This window comes from Egretta garzetta, unplaced genomic scaffold (genome assembly GCF_000687185.1).
Source record: "Egretta garzetta isolate BGI_Z169 unplaced genomic scaffold, ASM68718v1 scaffold45, whole genome shotgun sequence".
Classification (NCBI taxonomy): domain Eukaryota; kingdom Metazoa; phylum Chordata; class Aves; order Pelecaniformes; family Ardeidae; genus Egretta; species Egretta garzetta.
Window position 1 is genome coordinate 11,998,700 of NW_009260028.1, and position 15,217 is coordinate 12,013,916.

The following is a 15,217-nucleotide window of genomic DNA, read 5'->3' on the forward strand; positions in this document are numbered from 1 at the left end:
CCGGTTTCAGAACTCCAGAAACTGAGTCCCATTCCCAGACCTGCATGAAATGACGTAATTAATGAACTTATTAATGACGTCGTTCATACTGAAGTCAATGAACCACAGCAGCTCTCAAAGGGCCTGGTCTAATACGGTCTGCTACAAATGCAGATAGGCAACATAGGGGCTCCAGGAATACCTTTTGTGTCAGATACCTGAAAGTCCTTCCCAATGATGCATGAGTACCCAGTTTTAGCCTAGGGCGATGTCTGAAGGATGTCTTATTCCAGACATCTACTGTGACTCATCTGCCCGTGAGTTCCTCGCCCTTCATTCCCTTTATAGTCAGCGGAGAAAGATGAACACTTTGGCAGCAGGAGCCTGGGGTGGACATCTAAAGTACTTGCATGACTCTGCCCTAGAAGTGCCTGTTCTGCTCTGCTGTTAATTTCCATTAACATATATTAATTTCCTTTATACTTACTTGACTTAAATTGCCCTTTTTCTGCTTTACACCTGAAGGGACTGAGAGCTCTTCGAATTTTCTGCCAGTCTGCATCCTTTTATGGCTGAAGTGATGCCTACAACGAGCAGTCACTACTAATTCTTTCTTCTGTCCGTTTTCTGAAGTGATGTTCTTCCCAACGTCAGCTTTCCTGGAAATCACTCATCTATCTTGGTTCTGTCAATGCTTTCTCATAACAGTATTTTTAACTGGATACAACAGGGAACTTGTTCTCTGGGGTGACAACTTAGTGCTGATCCCTTTCTTGCCCATTTTTTTTTTCTTCCCTAGAAAAAGGCCTCTCTTTGCTGGGGTACCATCTGTGCAACTATAGCCTGACCAAAAATGTGTCTAAAATGGTTGCCTACCAAAAGTCCTATGAAAAAAGCACTTCCTGTGGAGGATGGATACCATGGATGGTGTGTCCCCGGACATACTATAAAATGCAGTATCATACTGTTGAAGTCCCTGAAACTATCACTCTTACAGATTGCTGTGAAGGATATGAGCAAGTTGGACTCTACTGCTCTTTAGGTAAGTTTTACTCAGATTAGTAGTTGAAATAAACGCTGGTGGAGGAGGACTCACTTAAACTGAGACTTGTAAAGGCTTAATTCAGTTCTGGGCAATAAACATCAGTGAGTCTGCAAAAATCTGCAGTAAACTTGGTCCAACATGGTAAGGAGTAGACATGAAAGACTAATGCTCCTGATTCTTGCTCTTTGCCACCCCTAGTCACAAATTCACTAAAGTTCCAGGTAAGCATGAAGAAAGCACCTGCTTGTTACCCCCACAAGGGCTCATTACTTGTCCCTGTTCAGGCCGGTGTCTGTGGCGAAGTGCAATAACTGACGTAGCCTCGTCTGGTGCTGTCTCTACTCTGAGCGTGCTCGCATTTACAGTAGGAACTTTCTTCTCAAAAGTAATTCAGGATGCACTGGGATAGCATCTCCTCTGATGTGGAGCAGGGTCAGTTCCCAGGATGCCAACCCAGTTTTGGTGTTAATTTAAAACAACCCGTGACCTCAGGACGAGTTGGTACCAACCGCTTTCTGGTCAAAACTGAATTAGGGCACATTTTCTCAGGGCTTCCTTGACTACCCAGGGCTATGTTGGGGGACTGGAAACTGGTGAACCTTTTGGTCAATCTGATCTAACTTTTGAGTTTTAACAAGATTCTATTTGGGAAGACTTAATCATCTTTAACTCAAGATGGAAACTTTTTCCCCTTCCTTGCAGGGCTACAAGTTGTCAATGAGAAATTGCTAATTTTTAGCAGAACTTGAGTCATAGGTGGAAGGGATTCCTTGGAGAAAAGGAACATTTCTTTTTAATGGATAAAGCCACATGCTTTTAAGCTGAACAGGCATCTTGGATTAGCTAGGCTGTCACTGAACTGTTTCAGCATCCAGAAAAGTTCTGCAGGACATAATTTTGTCTCCTATTTTCAGCATGACATTGCATTTTCTCCATTTCCCCTTTTCAAGTTATCATCCTGGGAATTTACACAGTCTCAACACTGTAACAAAAGATTGAAAAGGAAAGGTCCTATTGCAGCCCTGGTCCTTGTTTTGGGTCACAAGACTTGGGTGATTCACTTCTACGGGAATGCCCCCAAACCTGCTCCTGCATTGGGTCATATAACGTGACTTGAGAGGGTATGAGCCATATGCCTTGTCATGGGATCTATGAAAAACGATGTGTTCATCCTACTTTTAAGTTGCTTCAGAGCATTGGAAAATGAACCTCCAAACAATTTTTGCAAGGTATTTTCTCAACAGTTACTAGCAGAATATTGTGTCTAGCAGGAAAATTCCTTTAACAGAAAGACAGGAACACAGAAGTGATCGTTGTGTTTCACTTGGTCTTAAAATGATTTGCTAGAGAAGAGGAACGAAAGGATAATTAGATACACATCACCCCTCATTTATTTTATTCTGCAATTGTTTGGCTTCATGGCTGTTGTGAAGTATCAGCCAGGGCAAAACTTGACCTGCAAGTTAGAGTATGTCCAGGCAGTCTTCTCAGACTGGCAATGGACCCACTGTTGATAATATGTATTTTCCAAGCAACATTGTTCCATGGTGGAGAAAATCACGAGGAGATCTAATTAGTGTTGAATAGTCACTTCAGTAAGGTCTTTTTGATATACATGCATGTGCATAGATGTGTGCATGTATGTATCAAATGACAAGGCTGAGAAGCAATCAGAGAAAATTGCTTTTTAATTCTGTAGAGCAAGGAAATAGCTGTGTCAGCTAAATGTTGAAGACTCACTAGCTAATTACGGGTGTCTCTCTTTGCACAAGAAACTCTCCGAGTGATCAGGATTTTCAAGGTGTTTCAGAACCTCTGAAAATCAAGACCATTGTCTTGGGTGGAAAAAAAGGCATCCTGGTGACACTTTGAATATTTTTTCCCAGTATAATTCTATGCCTTTTAAAGGCATGTCTAGGAGTATTTTAGGCTTGAGAGCTGTTGATGAGATTATTTCATCTAACATTAACAAATCTGTAAATCTTTTGTAAAGCTTAGCTGCAGAATTTCTACTCTGCCCTTGCCACATTTGTTGGTGGGCACTCTGGGCAGGTTTGTCCATGAAATACTGTGGTCACCTTGACTCTTTTTCCTGTCAAAGTTAATTTGGGAATATTTTAAACCATAAAAGGACTTGTATGGCTTCTAGGTGATTTCCGTGTTTATATTATTCCGGTATCTTTGCTTTTCAGGGCATTAGTCATAAATTCTGTGAATGGTAATGCACTGTCTAGACACAGTCTTAAATAAATGATGAAAAGAGAAACTGGAACTGCTGGAATTACTGCACAGCATGCTGTTGAACTGCTGTTATTTTCTTCTTGACGTTATCCATGCTGGCATGCTCTCCATCCTGCTAGGAGCAGAAAGGTCTCCATGACCTTCCACGGTAACCTGTTCCTGGCCACTCCCTGACTTTTCTTCCTAGAAGGAGACATTTACCTCTGCCTGAGATATGGCAGGCCCCACTTTTCTTATTTCTTTACCATTGGGACAAAAAAAGTCTATACCATTAGTCAGCTTACTCTGGTCGTTCTCACTAGTTGCCTATCAGTCCATTAGGATAGTATTACACACGCACACACAAATGACTTCATTATAAATCACAAAGTTAAGTATCTAAAAGTGAGAAAGTGCTAGAATTAATTACAAAAGGTAGAATTAAATAAAAACAATCTCTGTTTCCTCTCTTTGTGCCTATGCATGCAGATTTGTAAACTCTTTTAATTACCTGATCCTGTGCTGCCTTGCCCCAAGGACCATGTTTCCATTTGGTGCTCAGGGACCATGGAGCCCCTCTAAGGGGTTTCACAGCAGCACATCATCCTGGACTCTGCATTTGGTGCATGGTTCAGTGCTCTGTTGAGCCCCCCTCTGAACACAGAATTATTTATCACCTCCTGAGGTGAATCCTGGGGTGATTCGCAGACAGCAATTTGTCTTCTCACGAAGCCTGCGGGAAGGGAGGGAGGTTCTCTGCCTTTCACAGCTGGGCAACTGAGCTGCAGAGGGACCAAGATCAAACCCTTTTGTGCACCCACTCTCGGACACCTAGGGTGTGGTTTTAATTTTTTTAAAAAAATTATTTTGATTTTAATTTTCAGAGTGCTTAGTGCTGCCTTAACAACTTGCGTGGTTGGAGCGCAGAGCCTCGTGTCCTCGATGGTGACTGTCAGCAGTCCCCTGACTGCAAAGCAGGTCCCAGGGCTGCAGGTCAGGTTGCTGGACCTGTGAAACCCACGGCTCTGAAAGGGTGTTATGAGTGTGTTGTACGAGACTTTCCCAGCATCTTGCAGGAATTTCTTTTAGGCAAAGACAGGGTCTGATTCTTCAGGTTAATTTCCAGCTGCTTGAATCAATGGTATAGCTACTTGTCCTGGTAACTGGTTTGCTGCCCACCTTCCACCTTACTGCATAAGATGAAACCAGAGAGGTTCCTTATCTGCCATCTAACCCTGCTTGATCCCCAGCCAGGGTGTAAAAGAGTTTGCTGATGACATAAAACTGGGAGGAGTGGCTGATACGCCAGAAGGCTGCGCTGCCATTCAGCAGCTCTGCTGAGAGGGACCTGGGAGTCCTGGTGGATGACAAGCTGACCTTGAGCCAGCAGTGTGCTCTTGTTGCCAAGAAGGCCAATGGCATCCTGGGGTGCAATAAGAGGATAGTGGCCAGCAGGTCGAGGGAGGTTGTCCTCCCCCTCTGCTCTGCCCTGGTGAGACCCCATCTGGAGTACTGTGTCCAGCTCTGGGCTCCCCAGTTCAGGAAAGATGAGGAACTCCTAGAAAGAGTCCAGAGGAGAGCAACTAGGATGATAAAGGGACTGGAGCATCTCCCCTACGAGGAAAGGCTGAGAGAGTTGGGCTTGTTCAGCCTGGAGAAGAGAAGACTGAGAGGGGACCTCATCAACACTTACAAATATCTTAAGGGCGGAAGCCACGAGGACAGAGCCAGACTCTTTGCAGTGCTGTCCAGCAACAGGACAAGGGGCAATGGGCACAAACTGAAACATAAGAGGTTTCAGTTGTATATGAGGAAAAACTTCTTTACTCTGAGGGTGACGGAGCACTGGAACAGGCTGCCCAGGGGGGTTGTGGAGGCTCCTTCTCTGGAGATATTCAAAGCCTGCCTGGACGAAGTCCTGTGTAACATGCTCTAGGAGAACCTGCTTTAGCAGGGGGTTTGGACTGGATGATCTCCCGAGGTTCCTTCCAACCCTTGCGATTCTGTGATTCTGTGAGGGCATCAGCATGTGATGAAGGCTGGTTTTTAAGCACATGTGTACAAAAATACATTGAAATAGGAAGCCCCAGACAACCTTAATCCAGGAGGTTCTTAACTTCAGAGCATTTAATTTGCAATGTTGAGGCCACGCTTTAATCAGGATGTACGTTTTGTGTGCCCAGCTTCCGAAGGTTTTCAGAAAAACAACTGTAAAGTAAAAACCCCTTCATTTTAGGTGCCCAGGTAGCTCCTCAGCAGGGCTGGGACCTTTCAGAGCCTGCGTGCAGATGTTTGCATGCTGGGTCTAACCAGAGCAGTGGGGATCTGTGGCACAGCTGTCCCCCCTGCTTGGGCTGTCACCAGAAAGCTATGGGACAGCGGTGTCACATATGGGCAGCATTGCAGCATCCTCCCAGGGTGGGAAGGGGGGGATCTCACCCAGAAGCAAGTGTCTCTGGCTGCCCTGCGGTTTGAGTCCCTTGTGTGCCCCAGCAGCTACAGAAATGGGATTACGGGTGTTGGAGGGTACATCCCTGCCAATTCCCTGTGGTGTCTGCTTATGGGCCTCCTGTCTGGGAATGCTCTTGTGCCTTTTTGAGTCCACTGAAGCTGTCAGCCTCCACACCCTCCTGGGCTGACACATTGCAGAAGTTCACTCCTCTTTGGGTAAAGAAGTGCTTACTTTTACCCATTTTATCGTGAGATGTGGTGAATACTAGCTCTGCTCTGCTTTCACCTTACTCTCTGCCTTTGGGATTTTGTAAACCTTGATTGCATCCCCCTCAGCCTTCTCTCACAGCAAAAAGTCCCAGCCTTTTTAATAGTCTGTCCTTGCAAGTTGTCTGCTCCCTTCAGTTACTCACCCTGTGCCTTTCCCAGCCGCATTACAATCATAGCATCACAGAATCATTTAGGTTGGAAAAGGCTTTTAAGATCATCGAGTCCAACCATTAACTTAGTGCTGCCAAGTCCCAGTAAACCATGTCCCTAAGCGCCACATCTACATGTCTTTTAAATACTTCCAGGGATGGTGACTCAACCACTTCCCTGGGCAGCCTGTTCCAATGCTTGACAGCCCTTTAGGTGAAGAAATTTTTCCTAGTATCCAATCTAAACCTCCCTTGGTGCAACTTGAGGCTGTTTCCTCTCGTCCTATTGCTTGTTACTCAGAAGAGACCAACCCCCGCCTGGCTACAGCCTCCTGTCAGGCAGTTGTAGAGGGCGATAAGGTCTCCCCTCAGCCTCCTCTTCTCGAGTCCCCCCAGCCCCTCCCCATCAGACTTGTGCTCCAGATCTCTCACCAGCTTCGTTGCCCTTCTCTGGACACACTCCAGCAACTCTGCGTCCTTCTTGTAGTGAGGGGCCCAAAACTGAACCCAGTATTTGAGATGCGGCCTCACCAGCACCGAGTACAGGGGAAGGATGACTTCCCTGGTCCTGCTGGACACACTTATTTCTGATACAAGCCAGGATGCCGTTGGCCCTCTTGGCCACCTGAGCACACTGATGGCTCATATTCAACTGGCTGTTGACCAGTATTCCCAGATCCCTGTCTGCCAAGCAGCTTTCCAGCCACTCTTCTTGAAGCCTGTAGGGTTGCATGGGGTTGCTGTGACCCAAGTGCAGGACCTGGCACTTGGCCTCGTTGAACCTAATGCAGCTGGCCTTGGCCCATCGATCCAGCCTGTCCAGGTCCCTCTGTAGAGCCTTGCTACCCTCAAGCAGATCAACACTCCTGCCCAATTTGGTGTCATCTTCAAACTTACTGAGGGTGCACTCAATCCCCTCATCCAGATCATTGATAAAGATGTTAAACAGAACTGGCCCCAACACTGAGCCCATCCAGGCCATGGGCAGCCAGTTTCTCCAGGAGAATGCTGTGGGAGACAGTGTCAAATGCTTTACTAAAGTCCAGGTAGACAACATCCACCCCCCTTCAGTTGGGCTATTGATCCCCAAACCATCTTTTTTGAGGGAGAAGCCCTAATTCCTCTGTAACTGTTCTCAGGCACTTCTGTGGTTCCTAACACATCACTAACCCTTGTGTCTTTGCTGCCATGTGGATTTCCTTCCCCTACTTCCACTAAGATGTCAAACTGAAGGATCTCGCTAGCCCCTCAAACATTGGCTTGCCACCCCCAGGCTTATCTCTAGCAAGCCTGGTTTTATCCCTTTCTCTCTTCAAATCTAGTTTAAAGCTCTTTCAATGAGCCCTGCTAACTCCTGTGCAAAGATCCTTTTCCCCCTTTGAGACAGGTGTACCCCATCTGTCACCAGCAGCCCCAGGGGAATCAGGGGTACCCAGAGTCACATCTGAGCCGAGAGCTCGCCAGGGTCCCTGCTGGCTCTCCACCAATTGCCAGTGCTCTTCCAGTGGGCAGAGCGTGGCCACATTGTGGTGCTGCTGGTGGGATGAACCTGTTGGAGGTGGCAGTGGCTAAATTTCATTAACTTTATTCTGAGCATGCACAGACTGATTTTGTGCTTCAAAGGCCATGTTCTTCCACTGCCCAACAGCTGCATCCTTGCCAAATTTCAGCCCATGGCTCCTGAATATGTTCTAGTGAATGATATTTCTTTTCAGGGGAAGGTATTAAGTATTTGCCAGATGCTGAACCAGTACATGCCCTCAATCTCAATTAACCCCTGGACAGGCAATTGGGATGGAAAGTCTCCATCTGAGCAGGTAAAGTCTAGCAATGTTCGAAGACCCCCAAACCAGGGGTTGTGTGAGGAAAGCTGTCAGTCCGCCTTTGCAACAGGCTTTGTCAGGAGCTCTTTCCATAATGTCATAGACTCGTCTCCCCCTTCTGATGCCTGAGACAGATGCAGAGTTTTGGTCCCTGGCTCTGCTGCACCTTCTGGGTGAAACCTGGCCCCTGCAGGTGGAAGGAGAGAGAGGAAGGGGTTTACAACTGAGCTAATGATGTTCCTCAGCATCTGTCTCCAGGGAGATCCCTCCATCTTGCGGTCGCAGCAGAGCCGGCTGGTAACAGAGCGTTCGTTGCTAAGCACTGGGTGCTGCATTTCTGCTTCTATATGTTTGTGCAAATAACAGAGGAGAAAACCTATCTGACTGACAGAGGAGTTGGCTGGCTTGCTCCCCAGTGCTGGCAGTGTTGCTTGGTAGGTGGCTGTCCCCAAGATGGTTGAAGTGGAGAGCGTAAATCGAATTTTCAAAGTGCATCTGTACAATGAGGCAGAAATGTGATGAAATGCTGATGTGAAAATGATGACCTTTTGATTTTAGATAAATGGCTAGTGTGGCACTCGGCCAGGATTCAACAGTGTTTTCTGAGATTGCATGTGACTCATTAAATCTTTTACGCTGCAGTTAAACATGCCAAAAAAAGACCCAGGTGGAAAAAGCTGCTTTGAACCTTAAACCTGCTTGAACTGCACCTGAATCTCAGAGCTGGAGGGTGCCAAGCTTATCAAGATCCACCTGGTTTGAACAGTAAGGAGCACTGGTGATGTACTAATGCAGGGAAATCCCTCGGTGCTTGTGTCTGTGCAAGCTCCCCGTGCGAGAGGCTGCTTAGCCTCTCTGTGTAGGAGGCTGGGACAGAGCAACTGCGTGAGACTGGGAATGTGGGGGGGGACCCATCTAAGGGCAACCGAGGTTGAATCACACATCACCATGGCTTTAGATTAGAAATTGGGAAGACACTTTCTAGCAGTAGAACACATTTGGGGGAATGGCCCATAGTGCCACCCCCAGAGCCAGAAGCAGAGGTTCCCGGTCCATGCTGGGAAGCAGGGTAAGACTACTGGGGCTTGCTGGACCTAGAAGTAACTTAAGTCATGTTGCACAGGGTTTTTTTGGTTTGTGTTTTTTTTTTTTTTTTCTCATCCTCCCTCTGGAAACCTAGGCCTATGACTCAAAATGAACTCTGGAGGCAGAGCTGGTCCGGGGGAGGACTAAAGAAGGCAAGAGCCCTTGGTTCGCAGGCATGAAGGAGTCCACACTGGGCTGTGTTAGGTAACAGAATAAATCCTGCTCCTGGTAAGGTAGTCAGCTGTTCATTGGTGTTGGGGGTAGAGTTTCCTAATTTGCTGCCCAGACCTCTTGTGGGTCTAACACCAACTCTACTTGAAAGGTGCTCACAGCCCTGTTAAAGCTTGTGCTCAGTGACTGTACGCACACAAATTATACACGCGTGGTGTATCAAATACGATATAAAAGAGTGTGGGAAAGTGCTGTCCCATGTATTCTGCATGCAAATCTTTGAAATTACACCTGCAAGTGACCCACATGCTGCTGAGAGGTCTCAACTCAGTGCACTGTTCTCCAGCTTGTGGGTTTTGGCAGGTTTTTCAGCAGAGGTGTGGACCCCTATCATTAAGCTATGCTTACTTTTCTTAATTACCTTTCAAGATAAGCATACTTTGGGCTGCCCAAAAGACACGGAGCACAGTCTTAAACCACTGATCTTGATAGGCTACTTCTTTATGCAATTATGACTGCATGTCCCGTGGATGACTTCAATCGCCCAGTAATGGATCAAGAGTTTGTAGGACCAAAAACCTGCAGGCACGAAATGAACAGAAAAGCGAAATCTCTTAGGTTGATTGGAAAGACTAGAGCTGAGCATTACTTGGAGCTATGTTTGAGGGTGTGGGTGAAACAGTGTTCGTAGAGCTTAGGAATATTTTCTCTTTTCCTCCAGAGAAGAATATGTGCTGGCATTGAACCAGGACCACTGTCTGCTCTTGGCTTGGGCTGTGGTAACCTTCTGGCTTAGCTGCAGGGCTGTCCGGCATGGGCTACTGACCTCCCGGGCTGGCTGGCCGGCTGGTACGGAGCGGGTGCTGCCAGGCTGCAGACTACGGGCTCAGTTCTGATCTCCTGCCCCACTCTGTGGGGCAGTGTCTTGTCTCCGCTCTCACCTAATGTCTTCCATTGCTATAACTAAAGGTTAACCTTCTTGCAACAAAAGGTTAAATGAAAACTCCCGATTTCTAGCTTAGACATCACCTGTTTCCTTTCATCATTATATATTATTTGTATTAGTCAGAGCTGGCATCAGGCACATGTTCTGTTTTGCAGTGCTTCAATGTCTCCACATTCAGAATCAATGTATCTATCTGTCTGACTGTCTGTCTATCTATTTATCTATCTATCTATCCATCCATGATTATTAATATAAAATCATAAACTCAAAATTTCTGTAACAGAAATGTCATGGATGAGAGAAAAATCTGAGAACATTTACACTCTTGAAATGAAATAATGGCATTTGGGGCTGCTATTTTCTCCCCATGAAAACCTCAGAACAGACACACTTCTAGAATGAGGAGGAGGTGTTTGCTGTAAATTAAATAGCACAATTTTATGGGAACAATATCCTATATTTTTGTTCTCAGAAATGTTTTTATTACTTAGGACTCAATAGAACCAGTGTATTTGCCTCAAGACCTGGTATTTGTCCAATGGAGAACATGGAAGCATCTGATTATCCTTGCACGTTCGATACTGAATGTCCAGGGCTTAAAAAATGCTGCAACTCGTCCAAAGGAGCAGGCTGTGTGGATCCAATGCCAGAGGGTATGTTACTGATAAACTCAAGACTGCTTCTAATAGAAATATGCTTAATTTTTCCTTCTGAGGGTGGGAGTGGGCAGGAAAACTATTGCCATAGCTCTTCATAAAACAAATATGGGAATCTGCCTTGGATCAATTCCAGGATATTAATTTTCAGTACTTGCACCCATGAGTGCTGAACGGTGGGTGCTGCAGGTCCAGTGGACCTTGCTCAGGTTGGTCTCCTTTGCTGTCACCACTGCCTGTGGCATATGGTGAACGAGGCCATAGCTAATGGCTGTATGTGGGCCCTTCATATTTGCCAAGTTAAAGCTTGCTTTGGTTTTTCAGAGCCTTCCTATAGCTCTTGTTTTCTATAGCATCAGACCTGAGATGACTTGTCTCTTTTATTTTGTAAGCTTTAGGAGGAACATTCTGGTACAACGTGACAGTGCTTGTGAAAATGGATTTTAATGAATTAATCAGAGTGGATTCCCACCTTCTGAATCATTCACGCCTTTTGCACTCCATGGTATGTACAAACACGAATGCTCCCGTGTGTTGCTCGTCGTGTCCAGGTTTCTGTTACTCAGTAACCACCACTTGCTCCAGCCCAGAAGGGATGTCATAGTCCTCTCTGCTGGGCATAACCTTGCCAGCCTGTCGCTCCCGCTCTGTTCCGCCAGGTAATTTCTCTGGGCCCTAATTTATCCCTAATTGGTGAATGTTAGCCTCATCCTCAGGGAGCTCCAGTAACATTGATTTATCTGCTTCTTTAGTAAATTTTGCAGGTCTCTTCCGAGGGCAATTTAAAGTCATTCTGAAATATAGGGTTATTTCCTGCTTAAGAACTGCTTGCTCCAGCTCCGGCTCAGCTCAGTTTTGGGCCTATCACCAACAGGGTCCAGATTTCAATATCTGCAAAGCGTGATGTTTTCTGATAAGGAGTTTTGTTTTAAAGCTTTCAAGAGACAAACCTGATCTACGGCGCTGGGAACTACATGGCAGGCGGACACAGCAGTACCAGAAGTTTCACTGTGAAACCCCAGGATTATGGCAGGGACTGCATCTCGGTCAAGGGCGTTTCGTTGTCACTCTTGCCACAGAAGCAGCGCTGGGGAGACAGCAGGGTGTTGCTGTTGCTGTAGGACTGAGGCTCTGCCTTGTGCATGGATTAGCAGCAGCACTGGCAACAGTGCGTGTGCTCCATGCAACAGCAGCGCGGCGTGCCTCTCCTTACCCCTCCCCATGGCAGGTGGGAAGAGTTCGAGGCAACCAAAGGAGACGCAGCCCTAGCAGAGGCGTGAGGCACGCTTCCCAAAAGGAGGGTCTGCAGGAAGAATCAGGCTGCAAACTAAAGCCACACTCAGTCCTCTAAGTGGTAGTTAGGAAATGGATTGATGAACTAGGACAGAGACCCTCCAGGCCATAAGCCCGAATCATTTCCCTAGTACCTATTGCCATGCCATGGAGAAAACCAGGCTTGGCTGTGGCCTTTGAAAGGTACCCAAGAGGGCAGTTCCCTATTTCCCTCCGTTTTTACTTCTACTCCTCCCCAGTTTCCAGCAGGGAGTGGGCTAGTTGTGAAGAAAACACTTCTAGCTAGCACTGATGGGCATAAGGTATAGGAAGAATAGAAGGTAGCAGTAGCACAGGGATGTTGCATTAATTTACTTCTTCCTCCTACCTGAGTTCACCCTTCTCATGTCCTAAAAAAGTGAGAAACTGTGTTCCTGTCACTGTATAGTAAGGAATAGAGGGCAATGATCTACCAAGACTTTCATATCTTGGTCTAAAGCAAGCTATGACAAAGTCTAACACTCAAAAAATAGGAAATAAACTGAAGCTTTGCAATGAGCTACTACTCAGGGGAATGTCTTCCAGGCCCTGTCTGCTCCACTGACTCCTAATGCTCAGCCCAACACCATGTCCCTTCTCTGATCCCTGACTCGCAGTTGTGATGACTTGGTCAGTCCTCAGGTCTCTCTATGGCTCTTAGTCCCAGCCTTCATGCTCGATCTATTGCTTTTCTTCTTTTCCTTTCTATTCCCTTTGTCAGCAGTCTTTTTAGTTGGCTAAAGTAGGAGTGCTGGACAGCTTTATTACAGATGAATTGTAATAGCCCGTCTAAAGTATATTCTGTCAGTGTTTAAGCATTACAAGCCAAAGAGACTTTTTCCTTATCTTCCTGTGTTACATCCTCCTGCCTAAGCATTTGAGATCTGACAAAATGCTCCACACCTCCCTTAGCTTGGCATTACTGTCCTGTAATGTGAAATGTGATGATAAGAAGAGCTCACCTTGCATAAAGACAGACCTAAATGTTGCCACTTTGCTATGGTTTCTGAATTGGTGCTTTCTACACTCAGATTATGACGATAATCATTGCATAGGTTGTGCCTCACTGGCATACAGTTGTGCTGATACAGAAATGAGATACCGAAGTGTTCGTTCCCCTGTTTTCCAGATTACTGGTGCATTACAGCCCTTGAAGGCCTCTGTGCACCATATCCAGAGTAAGCGTGCAGAAGTATACGCTGGAACAGTGGCCTCCCAGGTTCTCGTTGGACTGCATCAGCCAGCTCCGCTGGCGGAGGTTTCTTCTTCCCTGAAGGATGTGGTGAAGCGTGTGTATGAAGTGATTGACACAGAAGTGCAAGGTTAATTATTATTATTCTATCACAGGGGGAAGCTTTTTCAGGGGGCTTCATCCATCCTCACTTGGGATTTCATCTGCATGACTATCAATTTGCTTTCAAAAATAGCATAGTGAATCTTGTAAACTTTGCAAATATGGCCCTAACCTATAGGTTGGAGAGGATTGTAGTTAGTTAATAATTATTATGGAATGAATAGTTTGGAGGGGAATACTCCAGCTTCCTCAAATTTATTCTCTCCTAATAGTATGACATAGACCATCTTCATATGAAAGAAGGTTCTTGGGAAGCAGATATAGTCTGTTTTTATAGACGTGTTAATGCCAGTAGCTTGCATGACACAAGGAGTATTTATAGTCTGTTAACTACTATAGCATATTACTGCCTACTTTTAAAATGTTAGGTAAGTAAATATATTTGGTTTCAGTTATTTTAATCTACTTATTACTGTATAGCTACGTAAACTTTTTCACTCCTGAAATGCATCCATAAGCACTGTTGTCATCACTTCTTACTCTGTGTTTACTTTTGAAAACTCAGTCCAACTCTAAGTGAAATCACTGGGTAGATCTCCTTCTCCCTGCCACTGACACCTCTTAGGTTTGGATGACACCCTGCAACTGTAAGCAAGAGCTGCCACTAACTGTCCTCTTATTCCAGCAAGCTGGAGTAAAAAGTGATAGGGTTAGAACTGAATGGGGGCTGGTTTTGGGGAAGGGCAGCATTCTGATTTTGTTGCACCTGTATACACCCAGCATTGCTTCAGCAGAGCTTCTGCATATTTACACTGAATTTGTCATATCCAGAGCCTGGCCTACACACATTGCAGATCAATCTTGACACTGCTATCAATACCTATGCAAGGTGTGTTCTTCTTCTTAGATGTCAATGAGTGTTCCTATGTTGAATTCAATGCTTGTCCTGAGAAAAACACCTGTGTAAATCTGGAGGGTTATTACAGCTGCGACCCTCAGCACGAACATGCAGGTGCCAACCCTCACCAGCTGAGCCCAAGAAAAGAAGGTAAGAAACGTAGGTCTGGCCTTGGGAAATACTGAGAACACTTCTGGAGGACTTCGTGGTCTATTGCAGGAGCCACCTGCAAGGCAAAGGTTTCTGGAGCACGTAGTGCCCCTTCTCCTCCTGTTGGGAGAGAATGGCACATAAGCCAGCTGTTAGCTATTTCTGATTGAAATACAGTGTATGTATCACACAGTACCTGGCAGTTTCTCCTATCTCACCCTCAGCTGCCCTCACTCACCTGCCCAGTCCTCTAGCTTCAGGCCCTGACTGCTTCTTGGAGCAAGTCCCTCAGTGTCAGTACCCCTCCCCAGCCTCCTGGGGAAAAATGGTTGGTGACACCATTTGTATGTAAACTGTCCTTCCCATTTTGACTGTGTGACTGCAGCTGGGACTCAGTGGTTGTATAATCCCACACTGTATTTTATATATATAAATATATATATATATATGCAGAGATGATAGAACTATAAATCAGAGATGGTAGTGCTACCCTCCCTTACTGGAGCCCTGTGAAGATATGGTCTGGAAGCCTTCATCCTTAGAGAATCTGGCCCGCAAAGTGCTCAAGAAAGTAGACTGAACCTTGCTGCACAGCAGACTTGTGTAATATCTTTTTCGCTTTCCATACAGATAGTCCCTTGCAGATCATTCCCATAAACTCTAAATTTAAAAAGGTATTTAACCTTGTGCAGCAATTGAAGTCATTGCTTTATTATGCTACCATTTTAGTGGGTATTTGGTGGAGCAGGCAAGCCAGTTGAGGGGGAC

At 45.8% G+C, this 15,217-nt stretch overlaps 1 protein-coding gene across 1 annotated transcript in view; it reads left to right on the plus strand.

The window, feature by feature from the left end:
- Positions 1-828: 828 nt before the first annotated feature.
- Positions 829-15,217, plus strand: part of UMODL1 (uromodulin like 1) — a 49,917-nt gene continuing 35,528 nt past the window's right edge. The window contains exons 1-5 of the mRNA XM_035896505.1: positions 829-1,021; positions 10,632-10,793; positions 11,195-11,301; positions 13,237-13,429; positions 14,309-14,449. Coding sequence (XP_035752398.1) covers positions 844-1,021; positions 10,632-10,793; positions 11,195-11,301; positions 13,237-13,429; positions 14,309-14,449 — 781 coding nt within the window. The 5' untranslated portion in view covers positions 829-843. The remainder of the gene's footprint in view (positions 1,022-10,631; positions 10,794-11,194; positions 11,302-13,236; positions 13,430-14,308; positions 14,450-15,217) is intronic.